An 18916-nucleotide genomic window follows, 5' to 3' on the forward strand; every position below is an offset into this window, starting at 1 on the left:
TTTTTTTTTTTTTTTTTTTTTTGAGTCATAGTTTCACTGTGTTGCCTGGGTTGGAGTACAGTGGTGCAATCTCAGCTCACTGAAACCTCCGCCTCCTAGGTTCAAGCAGTTATTTTGCCTCAGCCCCCTGTGTAGCTGGGACTACAGGCACATGCCACCATGCCTGGCTAATTTTTTTTTTTTTTTTTTTTTTTTCTTTTTTTTTTTTTTTTTTTGCATTTTTAGTTTTACCATGTTGACCAGGCTGATCTGGAGTTCCTGACCTCAAGTGATCCACCTGCCTTGGCCTTCCAAAGTCCTGAGATTACAGGTGTTAGCCACCATGTCTGGCCCAATCTTTTTTCTTCTAGTTCCCTAAAAACCAGACATGATATTCATCATTACCCTAAATGTACTAGATATATTTTTACCTGTAGCCATATAGATAACTAACTGCACCTAACTAGGTGTACCATTCAAAACTCTGCCCATTGGGTGGAATTCCCTTGACTACTAATGCCAGGATCACATCAGAGAGGAGTTCTAAGATAGCCACCATCTATTTTCAGCCTTTACTAACATACCATGATACTTAACCCAAATAATCCAAACTCAGTATTTTTCTTCCTCTGTCAATTAGTCATAAGGAAACTCCACCAAACACAATTATCACACACTCCTATAGTCACAGGAATGAGCTCAAAGATAGGTGCTAGTGCGGTTGAGATGGATGACAGGAACATGTGGGCCACCTACTCAGAAAGCTTATTTGCCCTCTAGTCCTGCACATGTCCAATGCTGAACATACCACACACATCTTGTGAGGCACTGTTGCTGGACCCATCCAATCTGATATCTTGGTAGATCTGATAGAATTATAGTAATTCTTCATTGAAGAATATTATTGAAAAATAATTCTTCATTGAAGAATATATCATTGAAGATATATTGGAACCATTAACTCCTGCCAGGGTAGTGACTCCTTTTCTTGTCTGCTGATGTCTTAGAAAAAAGAGGCCAAAAAACCTTTGTGGCAGCCCTGCCTTTCCATTTACATCTTCATTGAATATATTTCCCTGCTTCTGTAGAAAATGTATCCTAGCAAGGCCTCCAACATATCACATTTTGCTCATGTGGTCTGAATAATACATTATCAGTAGAGTGAACCGATATAACACCCTTAGAATTGTACCTTTAGTCCACATCCCTTCTGACTATAATATGATAGGGGGCAGGAGAGATAACATAGCCCCTGGGAAACAACCAGAAATAGAAACCTTTGTCTATCTTTTCATGCTTTTGTTCTTCCTTTCTAAGAGGGACGGAAAATAATGCATTTACCAAATCAATGACTACACATTATGTACCTGAAGTCATATTAATCTGTTACAGAAAATATACTGCATATAGCATTGTAGCTGCAACTGGGGTTACTACTTGGTTGAGTCTGCAGTAGTTAACTGTCATTCTTCAGAGTCTGCCTGGCTTTGTAGAGAGCTGGTGAGATAAAGGTGGGGGATGATCATGTCTACCACCTTTGCATTCTTTTCATCTTTAAGATTGATATTAACCTTTCCACTCCCACTGAGATGCAAAAATTTTTTTTCTGAGTACTCTTGGTTGGGGAATGGGTAGCAGTTTCAGAAACTACCACTTGGCTTTTTCCAGTACAATAACTCTATAATAAACCCTAGCCCAAATGATCAACGTGGGGTTACTCCAACTCTAAAGTATGTTCATATTTTTATATTCAGAAATGAGAGTAATATATATTGTTTTATATTCAGAAATGAGAGAAATGACCAATGCAGGCAGAGAGTGTCTGTTGACTCAATATGAGCCTTATCTGGGCCAGAACTTCATTTCTTATCTGGCCCCTATATGCCCACATCCTAACAGGGGGCCACAATGACACTTTGGGTACCTAGGTATCAATGTCAACTCATACTTTGTGTAAAAGTTTCATCCTAAAAAGCTTTGGATATTCCTCCTTTCTCCAATATATATCTAACTAAATAAATGTCCTGGACTGCAGTCTTTCTGTAGAAGACTTGGGGAAATGTTCCATATGCTATTTGGTTTAGTGCTACATGGTCTTTCCTCCTGGGGACACAGCCAGTTCTGAGAATTAGCTCTAGTCCAAAAACTGCAGAAGGACTTGAGACTTTTTATTATGATAGTTGCCCTCAGCCTTATCACTTACCCTTGATTTTTTAAAAAAGTACTATGGATCAAATAATATTCATCTGTATATAAGCAACATCTCCCAGGGCCCTTGCCAGAATATTAAATCATAGTAGAGTGTCTCTATCTTGATACACTCTTTCTTATCCAAGTTTATATATCAGATTCCTGTTGACCCAGCTCTCTTAGGATCCAATTCTATATGTATGATCCTAGGTTCTGACACTACGTGTTGGCTAGGTCCTACAGCAACTTTGGTAGATAGTGTTTTTACTCCCTTTGCAGACCCAGTACTTATCTAGCCAGATTTTGCTGTGATGTAACCCTAGGAACTAACATAGTGTCCAGTTGTGGTGGTGAGGTGTGTCCTGAGCGGGCACACATCTTCAAGCAAGTAGAGAACACTAGGGAGGAATGGGATACTTTTGAAGGTCCATAGGGTTCAGGAGAATCTGAGGAGTCAAGACTTTTTAGTGCTTTGGCCTAGATACCCATATCCTCAATTGTAGAGTTCCATTCCTTTCCAATTAGCTCTCTGGCATTAGCGTAGCAAGCCTGCTGGATGTGATATCTTTTCTCAAGCTCTGCTACACATTCAGCTGAGCCCCAGGCCTGATCGTCAGCCTTTGCTGCCCTGTGGCTGAAGGAGACTCTATATGGTGCCAGAGATGTCTCTGAATTTTTCACTTCGTCTTACATTCATAATCACCCAATTCCATTGCTTTCTTCCAATGCATCTGTGGTCCTCAAAAACAGCTCTACCACTTCAAAGTCATTATAAATACATTTTTCTACCTAAATTCTAAAAAAATATTAGGAGAACATTCCTTCTAGGGCTTTTTGTGTTCCGACACATCTTACAGTATCTGCCAACAATGCAAGGCCCTGATCATTCTTTTGCCCATGCTATTTCTCAGGATTATTTATGCAGCTCATAAGCTACCCCACCTCTTCTTTGTTTTTAGTGGCTCCCAGGCATCCAAACTATGACAGTTCCATCAGCTCTCCGAATGAGGTAAGATAGAAGCCAGTCCCTTGGGCCACCCTCCAAAGAGCCAGAACAGAGGATGCATGCTCCAATTTTTTCTTTCTCCCAAGAAAGAATTCATAAGCCAGGACATTCTCGCCTAGCTCTGAGCTGTGCCCACTTGGGGGAAGGGCTGACATGACCCCTATGGTCTGAAGTTTGTGTTCCCCCAAAATTCTTACGTTTAAACCTAGCCCCCAAGGTGATGGCATTAAAAGGTGAGGACTTGGGAGTGATTAGGTAATGAGAGTTCTGCCCTCATGAATGGGGTTAGTGCCCTTATAAGAAAAGGCTAGAGGGAGCCTGTTTGCCCCATTTACCAGAAGAGGACACATAGAAGGCACCATATCTATAAAAGCAGAGAAAAGCTTTCACTCTATGCCAAATCTGCTATTGCCTTGACCTTGGACTTCTCAGCCTTCGGAACTGTGAGCAATGAATTTCTGTTGTTTATGAATTACTCAGTTTAAGGTATTTTGTTATAGCAGCCTGACTGGACTAAGACATTGTGTAAAGTGAAATTGTACTTCTTACCCATTTCAATGTAGCAGGTTTGGCTTTTAGCATACCTGGGGTACTGCAACTTTTTAACTTGACTCTAGAATTCTCATAAGGATATGTTGATCCATATATAATTGTTAATCAGCATTTCTGTAGGGGAACCGGGCTAGTACTTCCAATTCCGCCATCTTTCTGATGTCACTCCTAACCCAGAATTTTAAATCCAGTGGAAATGTCCTTCAAAAATAAGAGTGAAATAAAGACATTTTCTATTAAATGAAAACTGAAAAATACTTCTCCAGCAGACTTGCACCTGCACAGAAAACCAACCAACCAAACCAAACCAAAACCAAACCCTAAAGAAAAACAAAAAAACTTCAGACTGAAGGGAAGTGATAGCTGGAAACTCAGATCTACAAGAAGGAATGACGAGCATCAGAATGGTGAATATGTATGTGAATATAAAAGCCTTGCTTTTTAGTTAATTTCTTTTAAAAACAAGGGATCATTTAAAGCAAAAATAGTATCATTCTAAGCTGGCAGTTGCAACGTACAGAGAAGTAAAATATATAAGAATAGTACTACAAAAGATGGGTGTATTAGTCTGTTATCATGCTGCTATGAAGAAATACCCAAGACTGGGTAATTTATAAAGAAAGGAGGTTTAATTGACTCACAGTTCTTCATGGCTGGGGAGACCTCAGGAAACTTACAATCATGGCAGAAGGAGAAGCAACATCTTCTTCATATGGTGGCAGGAGAGAGAAGAGAACAGAGTGAAGGGGAAAACCCCTTATAAAACCTCAGATCTCATGAGACCTTAGTATCATGAGAATAGCACGGAGAAAACCACCCCATGATTCAATTACTTCCCACTGGGCCCCTCCCACCACATGTGGGGATTATGGGAACTACAATTCAAGATGACATTTGGGTAGGGACACAGCAAAACCGTATCAATGGGCAAGAGCAAAGGAATAATAATGTTTTAGGTTTCTGTCTATATGTGAAATGGAAAGTGTTAAATATGCAACTAAGACTAAAATGTGAAGTGATACAATATTATTTCCAATTAGGCTGTGATAAATTAAAGATGGGTACTGTAATTACTGTAACAGGCATGGGATTCCTGTCTATTTCCACTGCAGCACTTACTTATTCAGAAGTGGGTTTATTTTTAAGTCTATAAAGCATAAGTGATTCTGCATTTGCATGTTTCTTCAAGTGCCCTGGCCTAGAATGATACCTAGCAATGTATTTACATGGTTCATAAACTTGCAAAATTTGAGGGGAAAAAAATGGATATTTTAGCAACAGGTGTTTAAACCACTGTTTGTTTGTTTCCATTTCTGACTCCTCATCTCTTATTTTTCTCTTGTTGAGTGGCACTGAAATAACAACAGAGAATTTTAGCATCTGGTAAGGGGACACTATCTTAGAAATAAATCATTTTAACTACAATTTGAAAAGATATTTTGGCATGATTTAAGCAATAAATGCTAAATTACAAAATGAAATAATTTATTAAAGAACTGAGAGCAAATTTAAATTTAAAAATTAATGGAGGCTGGGCACGGTGGCTCATGCCTGTAATCCCAGCACATTGGAAGGCCAAGGTGGGCAGATCACCTGAGGTCAGGAGTTTGAGACCAGCCTGGCCAACATGGCGAAACCCTGTCTCTACTAAAAATACAAAATTAGCCGGGCGTGGTGGCACATGCCTGTAATCCCAGATACTCAAGGTATGAGAATCGCTTGAACCCGGGAGGCAGAGGTTGCAATGAGCTGAGATCGAGACACTGTACTCCAACCTGGGAAATAGAGCAAGACTCCTTCCCCACCCCCCGCCAAAAAAGTTAATGGAATGAGAAACAAAAGAAAGATAATAAAATCAATGGAAATTATTCTGACATCAGGAAGCAAATTATAACAAAAGAAACAATGTCAAATTATATGAAATCAGCAACTCATTAAGAAAAAAAGCTAAACTTTGAATACGGTAAAAAATAGGCTCTTGGATTTTCTATTGAAGAAAAGTGAATCACTGAACATATTGAAAAGAGATTTAAATTTCTTGCACATTTGACACAAAATACCTATATTGACAAAAACAACATAATAAACCATTGGCAATGAGGACATCTAAGACCAACTAGTTAATGTGTCATCAACACAGAGATTCTCAGATTAGTCCCCACATAAAAAAATGTTAATGTCCTGAAATCTTGTAGCTCATAATTGAAAGAAACTTGATAGAAGTTTACTCAAATGTCAACAATTTTTAAAAGCTTTTGATCAACTATGCTAAAGGAAAGGCTACATTAACCTTTTATTCTTTCTAGAAAAATTTAAATTATGAAATTAACATACAAAGAAGGAGTCCAAGAACATAAAGCCAACAAATTAGGGGAGAGTTACTATAGGTGTCAGGCAGTTAAATAATAAAATATTTTGTTATTTTCTGATTTTTGTTTGTGATGTTTGGGAGACTTTAAAATCTGTAGTATGGCCAGGTGTGGTAGCAGCAGCTCACACCTTTAATCCCAGCACTTTAGGAGGCAGAAGCAAGAGGATTGCTTGAGCCCAGGAGTTTGAGGCTGCAGTGAGCTATGATCACACCACTGCACCCCAGCTTGGTTGACAGAATGAGACCCCGTCTCAAAAAAAAAATGTAATGTGATGTAAAGAATGTATTTTCCATTCTATTTTTATTATTTATTATTATTATTTTTTGAGATGGGGTGTCACTCTGCCACCCATGCTGGAGTGCAGTGGCACAATCTCAGCTCACTGCAACCTCCGCCTCCCAGCCTCAAACAATCCTCCCACCTCAGACCCACAGGCATGTGCCACCATGCCTGGCTAATTTTTGTATTTTTGGTAGAGATGGGGTTTCACCAGGTTGCCCAGGCTGGTCTTGAACTCCTGAGCTCATGCAATCTGCCTGCCTCAGTCTCCCAATGTGCTAGCATTACAGGTGTGAACCACCACGCCTGGCCCATTTTCCATTCTAAATCTCCATTTTTTTTTTCTTCTTCCTTCTTTCCTTTTTTTTTTTTTATTTATATATATTTTAATTTTGGAGACTGTGTCTCAGTCTGTCACTCAAGCTAGAGTAGAGTGGCATGGTCATGGCTACTACACCTGCTGATTCTCCCTGCCCAGCCTCCCCAGTAGCTGAGACTAATAGCATGAGTCACTGTACCTGGCTAATATTTTTTATTTTTTGTAGAGACAGAGTCTTTTTTTTTTTTTTTTTTTTTTTTTTTTTTTTTTTTTTTTTTTTTTTGAGCGGGTCTCGTCTGTCGCCGGGACTGGAGGTGCAGTGGCCGATCTCCAGCTCACGTGCAAGCTCCGCTCCCGGGTTTACCTTCTCCTGCCTCAGCTCCCGAGTAGTGGGGGACTTACAGGCGCCCGTCACCTCGCCCGGCTAGTTTTTGTTGTATTTTTTAGTGAGACGGGGTTTCACCCGTGTTAGCAGGGGATGGTCTCGATCTCCTGACTCGTGATCCGCCGTCTCGGCCTCCCAAAAGTGCTGGGATTACAGGCTTGAGCCACCGCGCCCGGCCTGAGACAGAGTCTTACTATGTCACCCAGGCTTGTCTTGAACTCCTGGACTCAAGAGATCCTCCTATCTTGGCCTCCCAAAGTGTTGGGATTACAGGTGTGAGCTATTATGCCTGACCTAAATCTCCATTTTCATACCTATGTTTGTACTTGTTATTTTGAATTCTTTTTCTCAAATAGGGTCTCTTGAATTGTATAAACTGGATCTCCCTCTGTCTGTATTCCTCATTACATTATAAACCCCATGAGGATGAGGACCTTATGTCCTTCATTATTATTATATCCAGCAAGCCCTTGGCACAAAGATAGCGTTCAATGAAAATCTATATAATGAATAAATGAATTGTAAAAAATCAACTCAACCTCTTAACACGTATTATCTGTCTTCTCGATTTCTATTGCTACTGCCTTGATTCAGGCCCTTACTCTCTCTACCCTAGATTCTTGTAGTAGTCTCCTAGCTGGTCTCCCTGCTTGTAGACTCATTTCCTTACAGTCCATCCCCACATGGCTGCCAATATAACATTTCTAGATGTAAATTTGATCAGATTGCTCAAATTCCTTGGTTAGGGATCCAAAAAAAGTAAGAGCTGGTGCCCCTGCCACATATTCCACTCTCCAGTCATGCTGATCAGCCCAGTTCTTTCGATGTACAAAGGATCTCACCCCAGTTCTGCTTTTGTACGTTTGATTCTCTCTCTCAGAAATTTATTTCCTTTGCTCCTTTTCCAGTGCACACTGGCAGATTCCTGCTGCTTCTTGTTTTGCCCCATTAGTTTTCCTCTCTCTTCCATGCCACGAATTCAAACTAATACATACATTTATTTCCTACATACGTACTTAGCATTTTATATGTTCCACAGACTATCCTCATCGATTTACAAGCACTGATTTTATTTTACTTCATTTCACATGCATCAGTTTTACGTAGTTACTTGTTTACACGCTCTTCTTCTAGACTTTGGGATTCCAGAAGACAGAGGTTTGAGAGTAAAAAACAAAATAACAAGACCATAAAAAAAACAACTCTGTATTCTCGTCCCCATCATTACCATCTCCCCTTTGTGATGTCAAAGAGACCAGAGGAAGTGGACAGACTAGGAGAAGCATAGGTAAGTATTAGAGACAGAAAAAGTATGAAGTCTCTTCTGTGAGGACTAACAATAGTGATGCCATTTTACAACCTTGATGACTGTGTTCTCAAGAAACAAAGCAAATGTTAACCCTGCCCTCAGCTTCAACAGAGCATAACAGCCCTAACCGCAACAGAGCCTAATGACCCTAACCACATCTGTCCCCAGTTGGAAAGTCTGCAAACAGTTCCAACTGGCCAGCACTTCCCCAACCCCTCCCCAATAGGAACTTTATTATAAAAGCCTCAGCTTGTAAGCGATCAGAGTATCAGCCAGATTCCTGACTGGAACTCTTCTTAGGCTTATTCCTGTGAATAAACCTGTTTGGCCGTGGAATTGCCTCCTGTTACTCGCTCTCTTCCTTTATATCTTCCTGACACCTTCCGGCTCTAATGTTTTGCGTCTCGATGACCATCTAGCTCCTAAATGCTGGGGGCCGCTCCCCATAGAAATCCCTCGCCGCATTTCTCCGCCTCGTACCCAGTGGGGCTGGGATTTTTGGTCCCGTGTTTTGCAATAAGGGAGTCACCAAGATGCAGCCACCTCTGGAATTCCTAGAAAGGAAAGAGTTGCCTGGCTTCAGCCAGTAGGCTCAGAACGGCTGACGCATTTCCGGCCTTTGCGGTTGATCGGTCATTGGGGTGCTGCAGCCCCGCCACCTGTTCCGTAGCTTCCCGGTGCCCCGAAGGTGAGTCTTGGTCCCTGGTCGCGACCCGCCAGGCTCCCGGAACATTTCAGGTCTGTGCCTCGGAGTAGGCAGGGAGGGAACGTCTGCGCAGGCGGACCCCCGCCCCTACACATTCACTGGCCTGAAGTCCCCGTGGAGTAGGTGGAGGTCCCGCCCCTGATCTTGAAGGTTAAACAGCCTTTCCTTGTCTGAGATAACGCCCGGAGCTCTTTGTCATGCCTCCAAGACGATTAAGGAGCGCAGACACAAAAGGTGAGGTTAGAGCGAAAGTTTAATAAGCGAAAGGAAAAAGCTCTCTGCCAGCAGAGAGGGGCTCCCGACCGGGAGTACCCACTATGGAGCCCGTTCTGAGGTTTTTGTGGACTGGAAAGGAGAATGCGCTTAGTCTGCGGGCTGCCTTGGCGAACGCTTGACTGAGCTTGGCTCGGGACCAATCAGGAACTGAAATGATGATTCATAGATGCGGCTTAGCTTGGCCCAGGACCTATCAGAATCTGAAGTGAAAGCGTGGCCCGGACCAATCAGGGGCTGAGGCGATGATTCACAGAAGCTGGGCTTATCTTGCTAATGAAGGAAAGTAGAGCGCTCGCCGGAACCTACCAGAGCCCACCGTGCCCATACCCACAAAAGGAGAAGAAACTTTTCCTGGGAACCTGCTGACTATACAAAGGACAAAGGCATTATGTGCCAGGCCTTGTTCCCTTATCTGAGTGAGCTGGAGGTTCTGTGCAAGTTTTTATCCAAACGGCCCGAGGTTTTTCTATCTGTGCAGCCGTGGGCATATCTATAGGCACAACACCCTGTGCTAGTTCCCTTATCGGTGTCTGCAACGTGAATTTTTTTCCCAGGCTGCGTTTTATGCTATGTGGAGATGAGACACTGACCCATGGACGGGGGCGGGCTCTCCAGGGACCCTTCCCTTGCTATCTACCTAAGGCAAGCTAGGTAGCTCCTTTCACAGGGTGGTGGGAAAGACCCCTAGAGGGGGCGGAGCTTTAGCAGCGAAACCGAGGTCGAGAGGTAGAGAAGGGGTAGACCTCGCTCCCTGTCAAAAGCCTTATTCAAAAGCCTTATTTCCTATATACACGTAACTTTAATAAGTCAACATTATGCAATGTTTGTCGCATATAATGTTTTCTTTAAATACTGTAAAACCACAAACCTCATAACTTGTCACCTCTAGTTTCTAATGCATCTCTAAAAATTAGGGACATTTCCCTACATAACAACAATATTATTAGCACACCCAACTAAGTGTAGGCACTTCACCTAACACCTAGTTCATGTTTAAATCCCTCCACCCCCTGTTGTCCCACAGATGTCTTTTCCACCTGTTTGTACCAACTAGCATCCAATCATAGACCACTCACTGCATGTAGTTAAGTCTTAATCTAGGTCAATTTTACCCTTTGCCTTCCTTCCTCCCATCCCATTGCCTCCCTTCCTCCCATCCCATTGCCTTGTTGAAAAGGAGGCTCTTCCAGTCTTCCTGTAGTGCATCCCCAATTTTTGATTTGACTGTTTCCTCATGGTATTTAAGTTCTTCCTCTGTTGTCTTGTCATCGTAGTTGGTTATCCTTTGGGATGTATTTTACAACACAGATGATTTGTGATTTACATGATCTCTTTGTTGCTGTTGCTAATTATGCTGACATGAGATAATGTTCTCACGAATGAAAACATTCTCTTTTATGCTCTTTCTGCCATGTTTTTATTTCAGTGAAGGACAATGGGGACACATCAAACTCTGCACTGTTTCACTCTTTGCTGTCTGACACCTCATAGACACTTAGTAAATATCTGTAAAATAAATTCCTTTGTGAATTACAGGCAATGCATAGAAACTTAATCTTGTATTTAGGATGAGCTCTCCCACTTTCTCCAAGAGTATACCTTGTATACATTTTTCAAATTATGGCTTTTATTTTATTGTATTGTAATTATATCCTCATGAGCTATAAACACCTCTGTATTCCCAGCTCTTAGCACAGCTCCATAAATTGATTGTCCAGTGACTGAACTGCTTTTACAAAGGTTAAGCTGTTTCTCCTTTCATGTGTACAGTAACATCTAAACTAAGTGGAAGTCTTTCCAGATTCAATGCAGTAGCCTTCACCCCCTCCACTTTACCCTTTTTTTCAACTCTTGCCTCTTCTGCTTCTACTCTTGCTTTCTTCTTCTACTCTTGCCTCTACCCTCATTCCCTCAGCTCATTCTCCATCCAGTAGCAGAGCTTCTCAGTACATAATTCAGCCTTATCACTTCCTTTCTTAAAGCCTTCAGTGGTTTCTCTATTGCATTTATAAAATCCTAACTCCTATGCCCTACATGATCTGACTCCTGCTTGTCTTGCCAGCCTAATATTTTGCCACTCTTCTCCCACATGACTGTAGACACTCCAGCCTCCTTTCCTGTCTTTGATGGCAGCATGCACTTCCTCAGGGCCTTTGGATAGTCCAGAGTGCTCTTCCCCTCCCTCATCCCTACTCTGTATGGCTCACTTCTTTTGCACTTAAGGACTCAGCTTAAATGTTACCTCACCTCCCACTACCTCATCTAAATAGGCTACATGTATTTGGTAACTCAGTGCCTCGTTTATTTTCCTCAAAGTAATCATCACAACTCATAATTATTTTATTTGCCTCCTTACTTATTTTTGTTGTTGCTTTTATTTTCAGTTTGTCTTCCCTGTTAAAATATATACTCCAGCAAAACAGGGCCTGGTCCCATCTTTTTCACCATTGTAGCCCTAGTGCCCAGCCAAGTACCTGATATGTTATGGGTACTCAATGAACATTTATTGACTAAACGAGCAAGTAAATGGATCAGTTACTAGTAATGAGTCTCTCCTTGCCCCTTGCCTCCTGAGCCTTAGTTGCTGATAAAGTCATAAGTTGAGTCAGCAGTCAACTGCCTTTTATTGTTTTATCCCCCTTTCATGCCCTGGCATGAAACAGTGAGCCTGGTTCCCTACAACCTTAGACATACCACATTTAATCCTCCAGGAGTTGAATTCTAGGATGTCTTTGACTGTTTCTGCAGTCAAGTCAGTTAGCCCACAGCATCAACTCCACTAACTACTCTGTGTTTCTGTTTCTGGTCCACTGAGATTTTTGTCTTGTATTTGTAGGTGGCCATATCTTTCTCTTTATCCCCTTTTATATATCATCTTCCAATGCCAAATGTTTGGAGTCAATTGGTAATTAGTCATAAATTGGCCTGTTTCATATCACCCTGGAAAAATGAATCCGATTTTTAATGTTGCTTTTGAGCTGTTGTTGGGATGTTCAGGGGGATACCCCTGGTGGGATCTAGAGATGGGCTTCAGTACACAAATGGGAGGTCACCACTGGTCACTGTCTGTCCTGGATTTTCTTGAATATTTCTTCTAGTATTTTCAACTGTCCACTGAGTATTAACACATGACGTCAATATTTTATTTTGTTGGGTTTATTTCCTCTATGAAAGGAAGATACTCAATTTACTAATTCTACTTTACTAATAATACCTGCTCATTGATATTTATGTAATAATTGCTATGGGCCAGGTACTATGCTAAGCTTTTTATATGCATTACCTTGTATAATCACAACACTTATAAGAGGAGTACTATGGTCATTACTGCTTAGAGAGGTCACAGGATATGAACATTATTCACTGTACTGCAGTGTTTCACTAAAGATGATTTTAAATAGCTTATTCCATTTAATTCGTCAGATGTCTATCAAGTATTTGGTCCCTGCTAGGATATCAGATGACACCAAATTTGCATTTAATCAAATAAATCAGGTAAACAAAACATTGAAGATGCATTCATAATTTTTTGGCAAATCCAGACTTGTAAGTCCTCTAGGCATTTTGAAAATAAGAAGTGTCTGTAATCTGTAGCAATTTGGGAGAGGAGATAGGAAGAGATAGGAGGACTGGGGAACATAGGGTAATGCATATACATCCTGGGAACAGGGGTGGTTTGGGGGACAAGAAGAGTGTATTTTCCCTTCTGTGTTCCCTTCCCTGTCCTTACCATGGCTTGATGAAGTGAAAGGGGATATAGGAGGGGAGAATATATTTATTTGCCTGGAAAACATTTATGGAGCACTGACAGTGGGCCAGGCACTGTGCTATGCATTAAGGATAAAGACAGTTCATGGTGGCATAAGACCAGGAGGTAAATCCTAAGCACCAATTGTGGGGAGAAGAATACAACTGATGGAGGAATACTCTACCTGTGGCTTTGGGTATGTGAGAGATTGCCTGTAGTGATCCAGAAAACAAAACAAAACAAAAAAAAAAAACAAAATAAAAAGAGCCAGCTGTATTTCCATGGTTTCTCAATAGCATTAAAGTGCAGAACCCATATTTGCAGAACAATTTTTGACTATAAACCTAAGGCCATGAGAAGCTACATGTTTAATAATAATGGAATCCAATGCAAATTCATAATTAGAAATTGTCAGACTTTCAGTCTTCCTGAACTGAAGACTCAACAAACCAAATTACCAGATAATACAGTAAGGAGTAAAAAGATATACATTTCACCTTGGACACTGACAAAGAATAAATGCCATGGTCTTTGTAACTCTTCAAATTCTCAATTCTGTAACATAACTTTATGTGAATATTTTATTAAGGTCTGTCTTTCCCACGGTAAATACCATAAAGGTAGGGACCTTTCCTTTCACCATTTTGAACTAAGCACCTCAACACTATTCCAGACACCTAACAGACACATAATATATGAATAAATAGAATAAATGCATTTTCACCCAATAAAGTGTAACTGAAAAACTGTCACGTGCTCTCAGACCTTAATGATTCCATTAGCATTGGGCAAAAGTCAGATAAAACTTAAATTACACCACTAAAGTCAACATTGTATCAGTGTAACTACTATTAAACTTCCCAACTTAAAAGGCTACAACCCTGTGACATATTCTTACCATTTCCATCCTGAATCTTACTCAATATTTTTTTAAAATACAGATCTAACACCATGACAATGAAATAAAAGCCTTGATGCCTCTCAGTGTTCCATGTAGTAAAGTCTAACGTCTTAGCCTAGAGTTGAAGGCCATTTTCTGTCCCCTGTAATGCATCTTTTTAACCTCATCTCTCACATTTTTACCCACAACCCATATTCTATAGTTCAGCTTTGCCTGTCCTTATCGCCATTGTGTGTGCCCTTAAATACCTTTCCTCATGTTGTTTGCTTGATTTATGATGGCGGATCCCTTCCTTTCTCTGCCTGATAAATTCCTGTTCATGATTTTAGCCTAATTCAAATGTACTTGCCCCAAAGTCATATTCTTTCAATGTTCCATACCCACTCAGAAATTATTTTTTCTATTCTTTACTCCCTGAATATTCTGGCGAGGCCTCTATTATAGCATTAATCATCTGATATTATAGCTAGTTTTATATATCCTATTCTCCTCCTAGATCTACCATATAAACATATTGCCCAGGCCTTTAAATCACTTCTACAGACTGAGTATCCCTTATCCCAAACCCCTGGGATCAGAGTATTTTGGATTTCAGATTTTTCTGGATTTTGGAATATTTGCATTAAACTTAACAGATCCCTAATCTGAAAATCTGAAATATGAAATGCTGCAATGAGCATTTCCTTTTAGCATCATGTCTGTGCTCAAAAAGTAAATAGCTCTTGCTTTTTTATTCCACAGTTACCTAATTCTCCTTCCCAGAGGTTCACCCTTCTATATCAGTTATCTGTTGCCATAATAATGTGGTATAATAAATAGCCACAAAACTTTAGTGGCATATAGTGATAAACTTATGTATAGCACATGAGTATATGGGGCATAGCTTACCTAGGGTGGGCAGGCCCTATTTATACATCTGCATTCAGCAGCTCTGCAGACCTTAGGCTAGGCCTGCTCACATGTCTGGCAGTTAGCTGGCTGTCAACTAATCTAGGATGGTCTCATCTACTCCACTGGGGTGATCTGGCTCTGTCCTACATGTCTCTTATCATCTGAAAAAATATCCTTCTTCTGGCAATTTCAGAGGGCAAGAGTAAGCAAAGCCAGTTACACAAGTACTGTTCAAACCTCTGCATGCATCACATTTGCTAATATCATTGGCAAAATCAAGTCATAGTGTTGAATTCAGTGTCACAATGGAAGGGCACTGCAAAATATTAATACATGGCTACAGGGAAGGGGGAAGAATTGAGGCCATTAACATACTCTGGAAGAGCCTTTTCCCAATTGCTAAACATATGTAAGTCAGTAACTATATATACATTGTATTAACATAAATGATAGAATACCATTCATATTTCCATACTTTGCTTTTTTCCCCACTACTTTATGATTTATTTCCATTAATATATAATGCTCTATCATCAGGTGTCTTCTAAGGAAGATTAAATCAGAAAATTTTAAATCACAGTTATCCTTTCACCTAAAACCAGTGTAAGCCTTCTAAATTAACCCCAGGAATGGCTTCAACAGAGGAACAGTATGATCTTAAGATTGTGAAAGTGGAGGAAGACCCTATCTGGGATCAACAAGCCCAACTTCGAGTGAACAACTTTTCTGGCCAAGAAGCCTCCCGACAACTTTTTAGGCAGTTTTGTTACCAAGAGACTCCTGGTCCCCGAGAAGCTCTGAGCCGGCTCCGAGAACTCTGTCGTCAGTGGCTAAGGCCAGAAATCCACACCAAAGAGCAAATCTTGGAGCTGCTGGTGCTGGAGCAGTTCCTGACTATCCTGCCTGAGGAGCTCCAGGCCTGGGTGCGGAAGCACCATCCAGAGAGTGGGGAGGAGGCTGTGGCTGTAGTCGAAGATCTGGAACAAGAGCTTAGTGAGCCAGGGAACCAGGTGAGAGGACAAAGATGGACTTCTAGACATTAAATACTAAATGAAAGGTGGGGTTTGGTGACACAGGTTGGTTGGCTATAGCTATATGTATTAGTTCTCTGTTGTGTAAGAAATTACCCCTAAACCTTAATGGCCAAGACTACAGTCATCTGAAGACAAGATTCAGGTGGGCGGATCCACTTCCGAGATGGTTCACTGGTACAATTGTTGGTAGGGGGCCTCAGCTACTCACCGGCTATTGGCAGGAGATCTTAGTTCTTTACCATGTTGGTATTCTTCATGGGGCTGCTTGAGTGCCCTCACAACATGTCAGCTGGCTTCCTCCAGAGGGGAGAAGTAGAGAGAGAGAGAGAAAGGAAAAAGCCACAGTGCTTTTTATGACTCAGAAGTTATATACCATCTCTTCTGCCTCACTTTCTATTCAGTAGAGTTGAGTTATCAAGTACAGCCCACATTCAGGGGGCTGGGGGTGGACAGTTCGATTCTACCTGGTGGATTTATTTTAAACCACCATACTAAATTGGGCCACTCTTCCCTGTTTTGCTTTTGGATACGGAATTAAACTCTGGACCTTCCACTGTGACATCTCTCTAGAAAATGTTTCATATAGTTCCATGTGATATCTTTCATTTCATATTAGCTTGGACTCCTATAATTCCCCTCTTATGAACCAAATATGCCTACCTGCCTTCAGGCTCTAGACCATGAACATGGACATTCTGAAGTGCTCTCGAAGGAGGTGGAACATCTGAAGGTCAAGCAGGAACCAACAGACATCCAACTTCAGCCTATGGTGACACAGCTCAAGTATGAATCTTTTCGCCTCCACCAATTTGGAGAACAAGGTAAGGATTTTGACAGGTCCCTTCAGGAGATCTCTGGCAGGTCTGTAGAGGGCAATAGTTAAGACTGTGGACTCTGGGGCTAAATTGCCTGGGTTGGAATTTAAACGCTGCATTTAATAACTCTGTGACAATGGACAAGTCAGGTAACCTTCCGGTGTCTTCAGTTTATGCATATTTGAAGTGGAGATAATCATAGCACGTCAGTCACAGAGTCATTTCAGATTTAATAAATTAACATATGTAAAACACTTAGAACAGTGCCTGCCTTGTAATGAATATAATATAGTGCCTGCTATTGTACATCCTCTTTGGGAGCCTCTGGGTGCTCCCTCCAGCCATTTCAGCAGTGCTGATGACCCCTTACTCTACTAGCTTAAACATCCCTGTTTAACCCAATCCCCTCCTTAACTGGCAGTTCTTCATTCCTAGAACATGTCTGTTTGATATGGATCTTTCTATTTCCATCCTATAATTGTGTCCTTTCATAAAGGAAAGAGATTACATTGTTTGGTCCATTTATTATTCCAGATGGTGAAAGTATACCTGAGAACCAGGAGTTGGCATCAAAGCAAGAAATCTTAAAAGAAATGGAGCATTTGGGGGATAGCAGACTCCAAAGAGACGTATCTTTGGATTCTAAGTACAGAGAAACTTGTAAACAAGACAGCAGGGCAGAAAAGCAGCAGGGACATTCCATTGGAGAGAGACGCCACAGGTGCAATGAATGTGGGAAAAGCTTCACTAAGAGTTCAGTACTCATTGAGCACCAGAGAATCCACACTGGGGAGAAGCCATATGAATGTGAAGAATGTGGGAAGGCCTTCAGCCGGAGGTCAAGCCTGAATGAACATCGGCGGAGCCACACTGGAGAGAAACCCTATCAGTGTAAGGAGTGTGGGAAAGCCTTCAGTGCCAGCAATGGCCTCACTAGACACAGAAGAATCCACACAGGGGAAAAACCATATGAATGCAAAGTGTGTGGAAAGGCTTTCCTTCTCAGCTCATGCCTTGTTCAGCATCAGAGGATACACACTGGAGAGAAGCGTTATCAGTGTCGTGAGTGTGGCAAAGCCTTCATTCAGAATGCAGGGCTTTTCCAGCATCTCCGAGTCCACACTGGTGAGAAACCTTATCAGTGCAGTCAGTGCAGTAAACTCTTTAGTAAGCGGACCCTTCTTAAGAAACATCAGAAAATCCACACTGGAGAGAGAACATGAGTGTGATGAGTTTGGGAAAGCCTTCAGTCATCATTGCAACCTTATTAGGCATTTTAGAATCCGTACTGTTCCAGCAGAACTGGACTAATTCTGTGGACCCTCAGACCCCTAAATGGGGCCATCTTGGAAAGTAAGATTTTCAAGTGGCTTATTCTGTTCATATAAAATTTATTTTGCATTGCAGTGAACCACTTGTCTACAAACCAGGTGTTGGTGCCTCCTGTGTGGATGACTGTGATTGTAGGGGGTTCCTGGGTGGCCTTCTTATTCCCTATCCTTTGGTCCATTTCTAATGATTTCCTTTAAAGGGACCAAATCTTATCTGGAAATAAATTGTTATGGAGGGGCTGTTTTTGAGCAATACTGAGCATTGAACAATTCTACAAGACCAGTATCTATGTATACTTTTAAAAAAGATTGGCTAAGATCAAAGGATATTCAGAGGTGCATCTTTTTCTGTAAGAGTGACGTTTTAAACAAACATAAGGTTTTTGGGAATAAGAATCGTCCACATTCCCACAGGAAATCATTGCTATGGTCTCCGCTAGGAATGTGATAGATAGCTTCTGTAAGCAGCATTATCCATGGTATAAAACCTGTAGTTTTAATGGTTTAGAAATCTGTGTCTCGGCCAGGCGCGGTGGCTCACGCCTGTAATCCCAGCACTTTGGGAGGCCGAGGCGGGTGGATCACGAGGTCAGGAGATCGAGACCATCCTGGCTAACATGGTGAAACCATGTCTGTACTAAAAATACACACACACACACACACACACACACACACACACAATTAGCCAGGCGTGGTGGCAGGTGCCTGTGGTCCCAGCTACTCCAGAGGCTGAGGCAGGAGAATGGCATGAACCCAGGAAGCGGAGCTTGCAGTGAACCGAGATTGCGCCACTGCACTCCAGCGTGGGCGACAGAGCGAGACT

General features: G+C 41.5%; 1 protein-coding gene across 8 annotated transcripts in view; it reads left to right on the plus strand.

Annotated features, from left to right (window-relative positions):
* ZSCAN31 (zinc finger and SCAN domain containing 31) overlaps window positions 1-18683 on the plus strand; it is a 45148-nt gene extending 26465 nt beyond the window's left edge. For 3 of the 8 annotated variants that reach the window (XM_017889116.1, XM_017889112.1, XM_017889115.1), the window contains 4 exons: window positions 8217-9079; window positions 15451-15923; window positions 16618-16768; window positions 17297-18683. In XM_017889116.1, coding sequence (XP_017744605.1) covers window positions 15543-15923; window positions 16618-16768; window positions 17297-17985 — 1221 coding nt within the window. In that variant the 5' untranslated portion in view covers window positions 8217-9079; window positions 15451-15542 and the 3' untranslated portion in view covers window positions 17986-18683. Of the gene's footprint in view, window positions 1-3128; window positions 3179-8216; window positions 9332-15450; window positions 15924-16617; window positions 16769-17296 lie in introns of all 8 variants that reach the window. The other 5 variants (XM_017889113.1, XM_017889114.1, XM_017889117.1 and 2 more) reach the window with 5 other exon arrangements.
* Window positions 18684-18916: the final 233 nt, after the last annotated feature.

The sequence above is a fragment of the Rhinopithecus bieti genome, unplaced genomic scaffold (genome assembly GCF_001698545.2).
Source record: "Rhinopithecus bieti isolate Rb0 unplaced genomic scaffold, ASM169854v2 scaffold_18466, whole genome shotgun sequence".
NCBI classification, from domain to species: domain Eukaryota; kingdom Metazoa; phylum Chordata; class Mammalia; order Primates; family Cercopithecidae; genus Rhinopithecus; species Rhinopithecus bieti.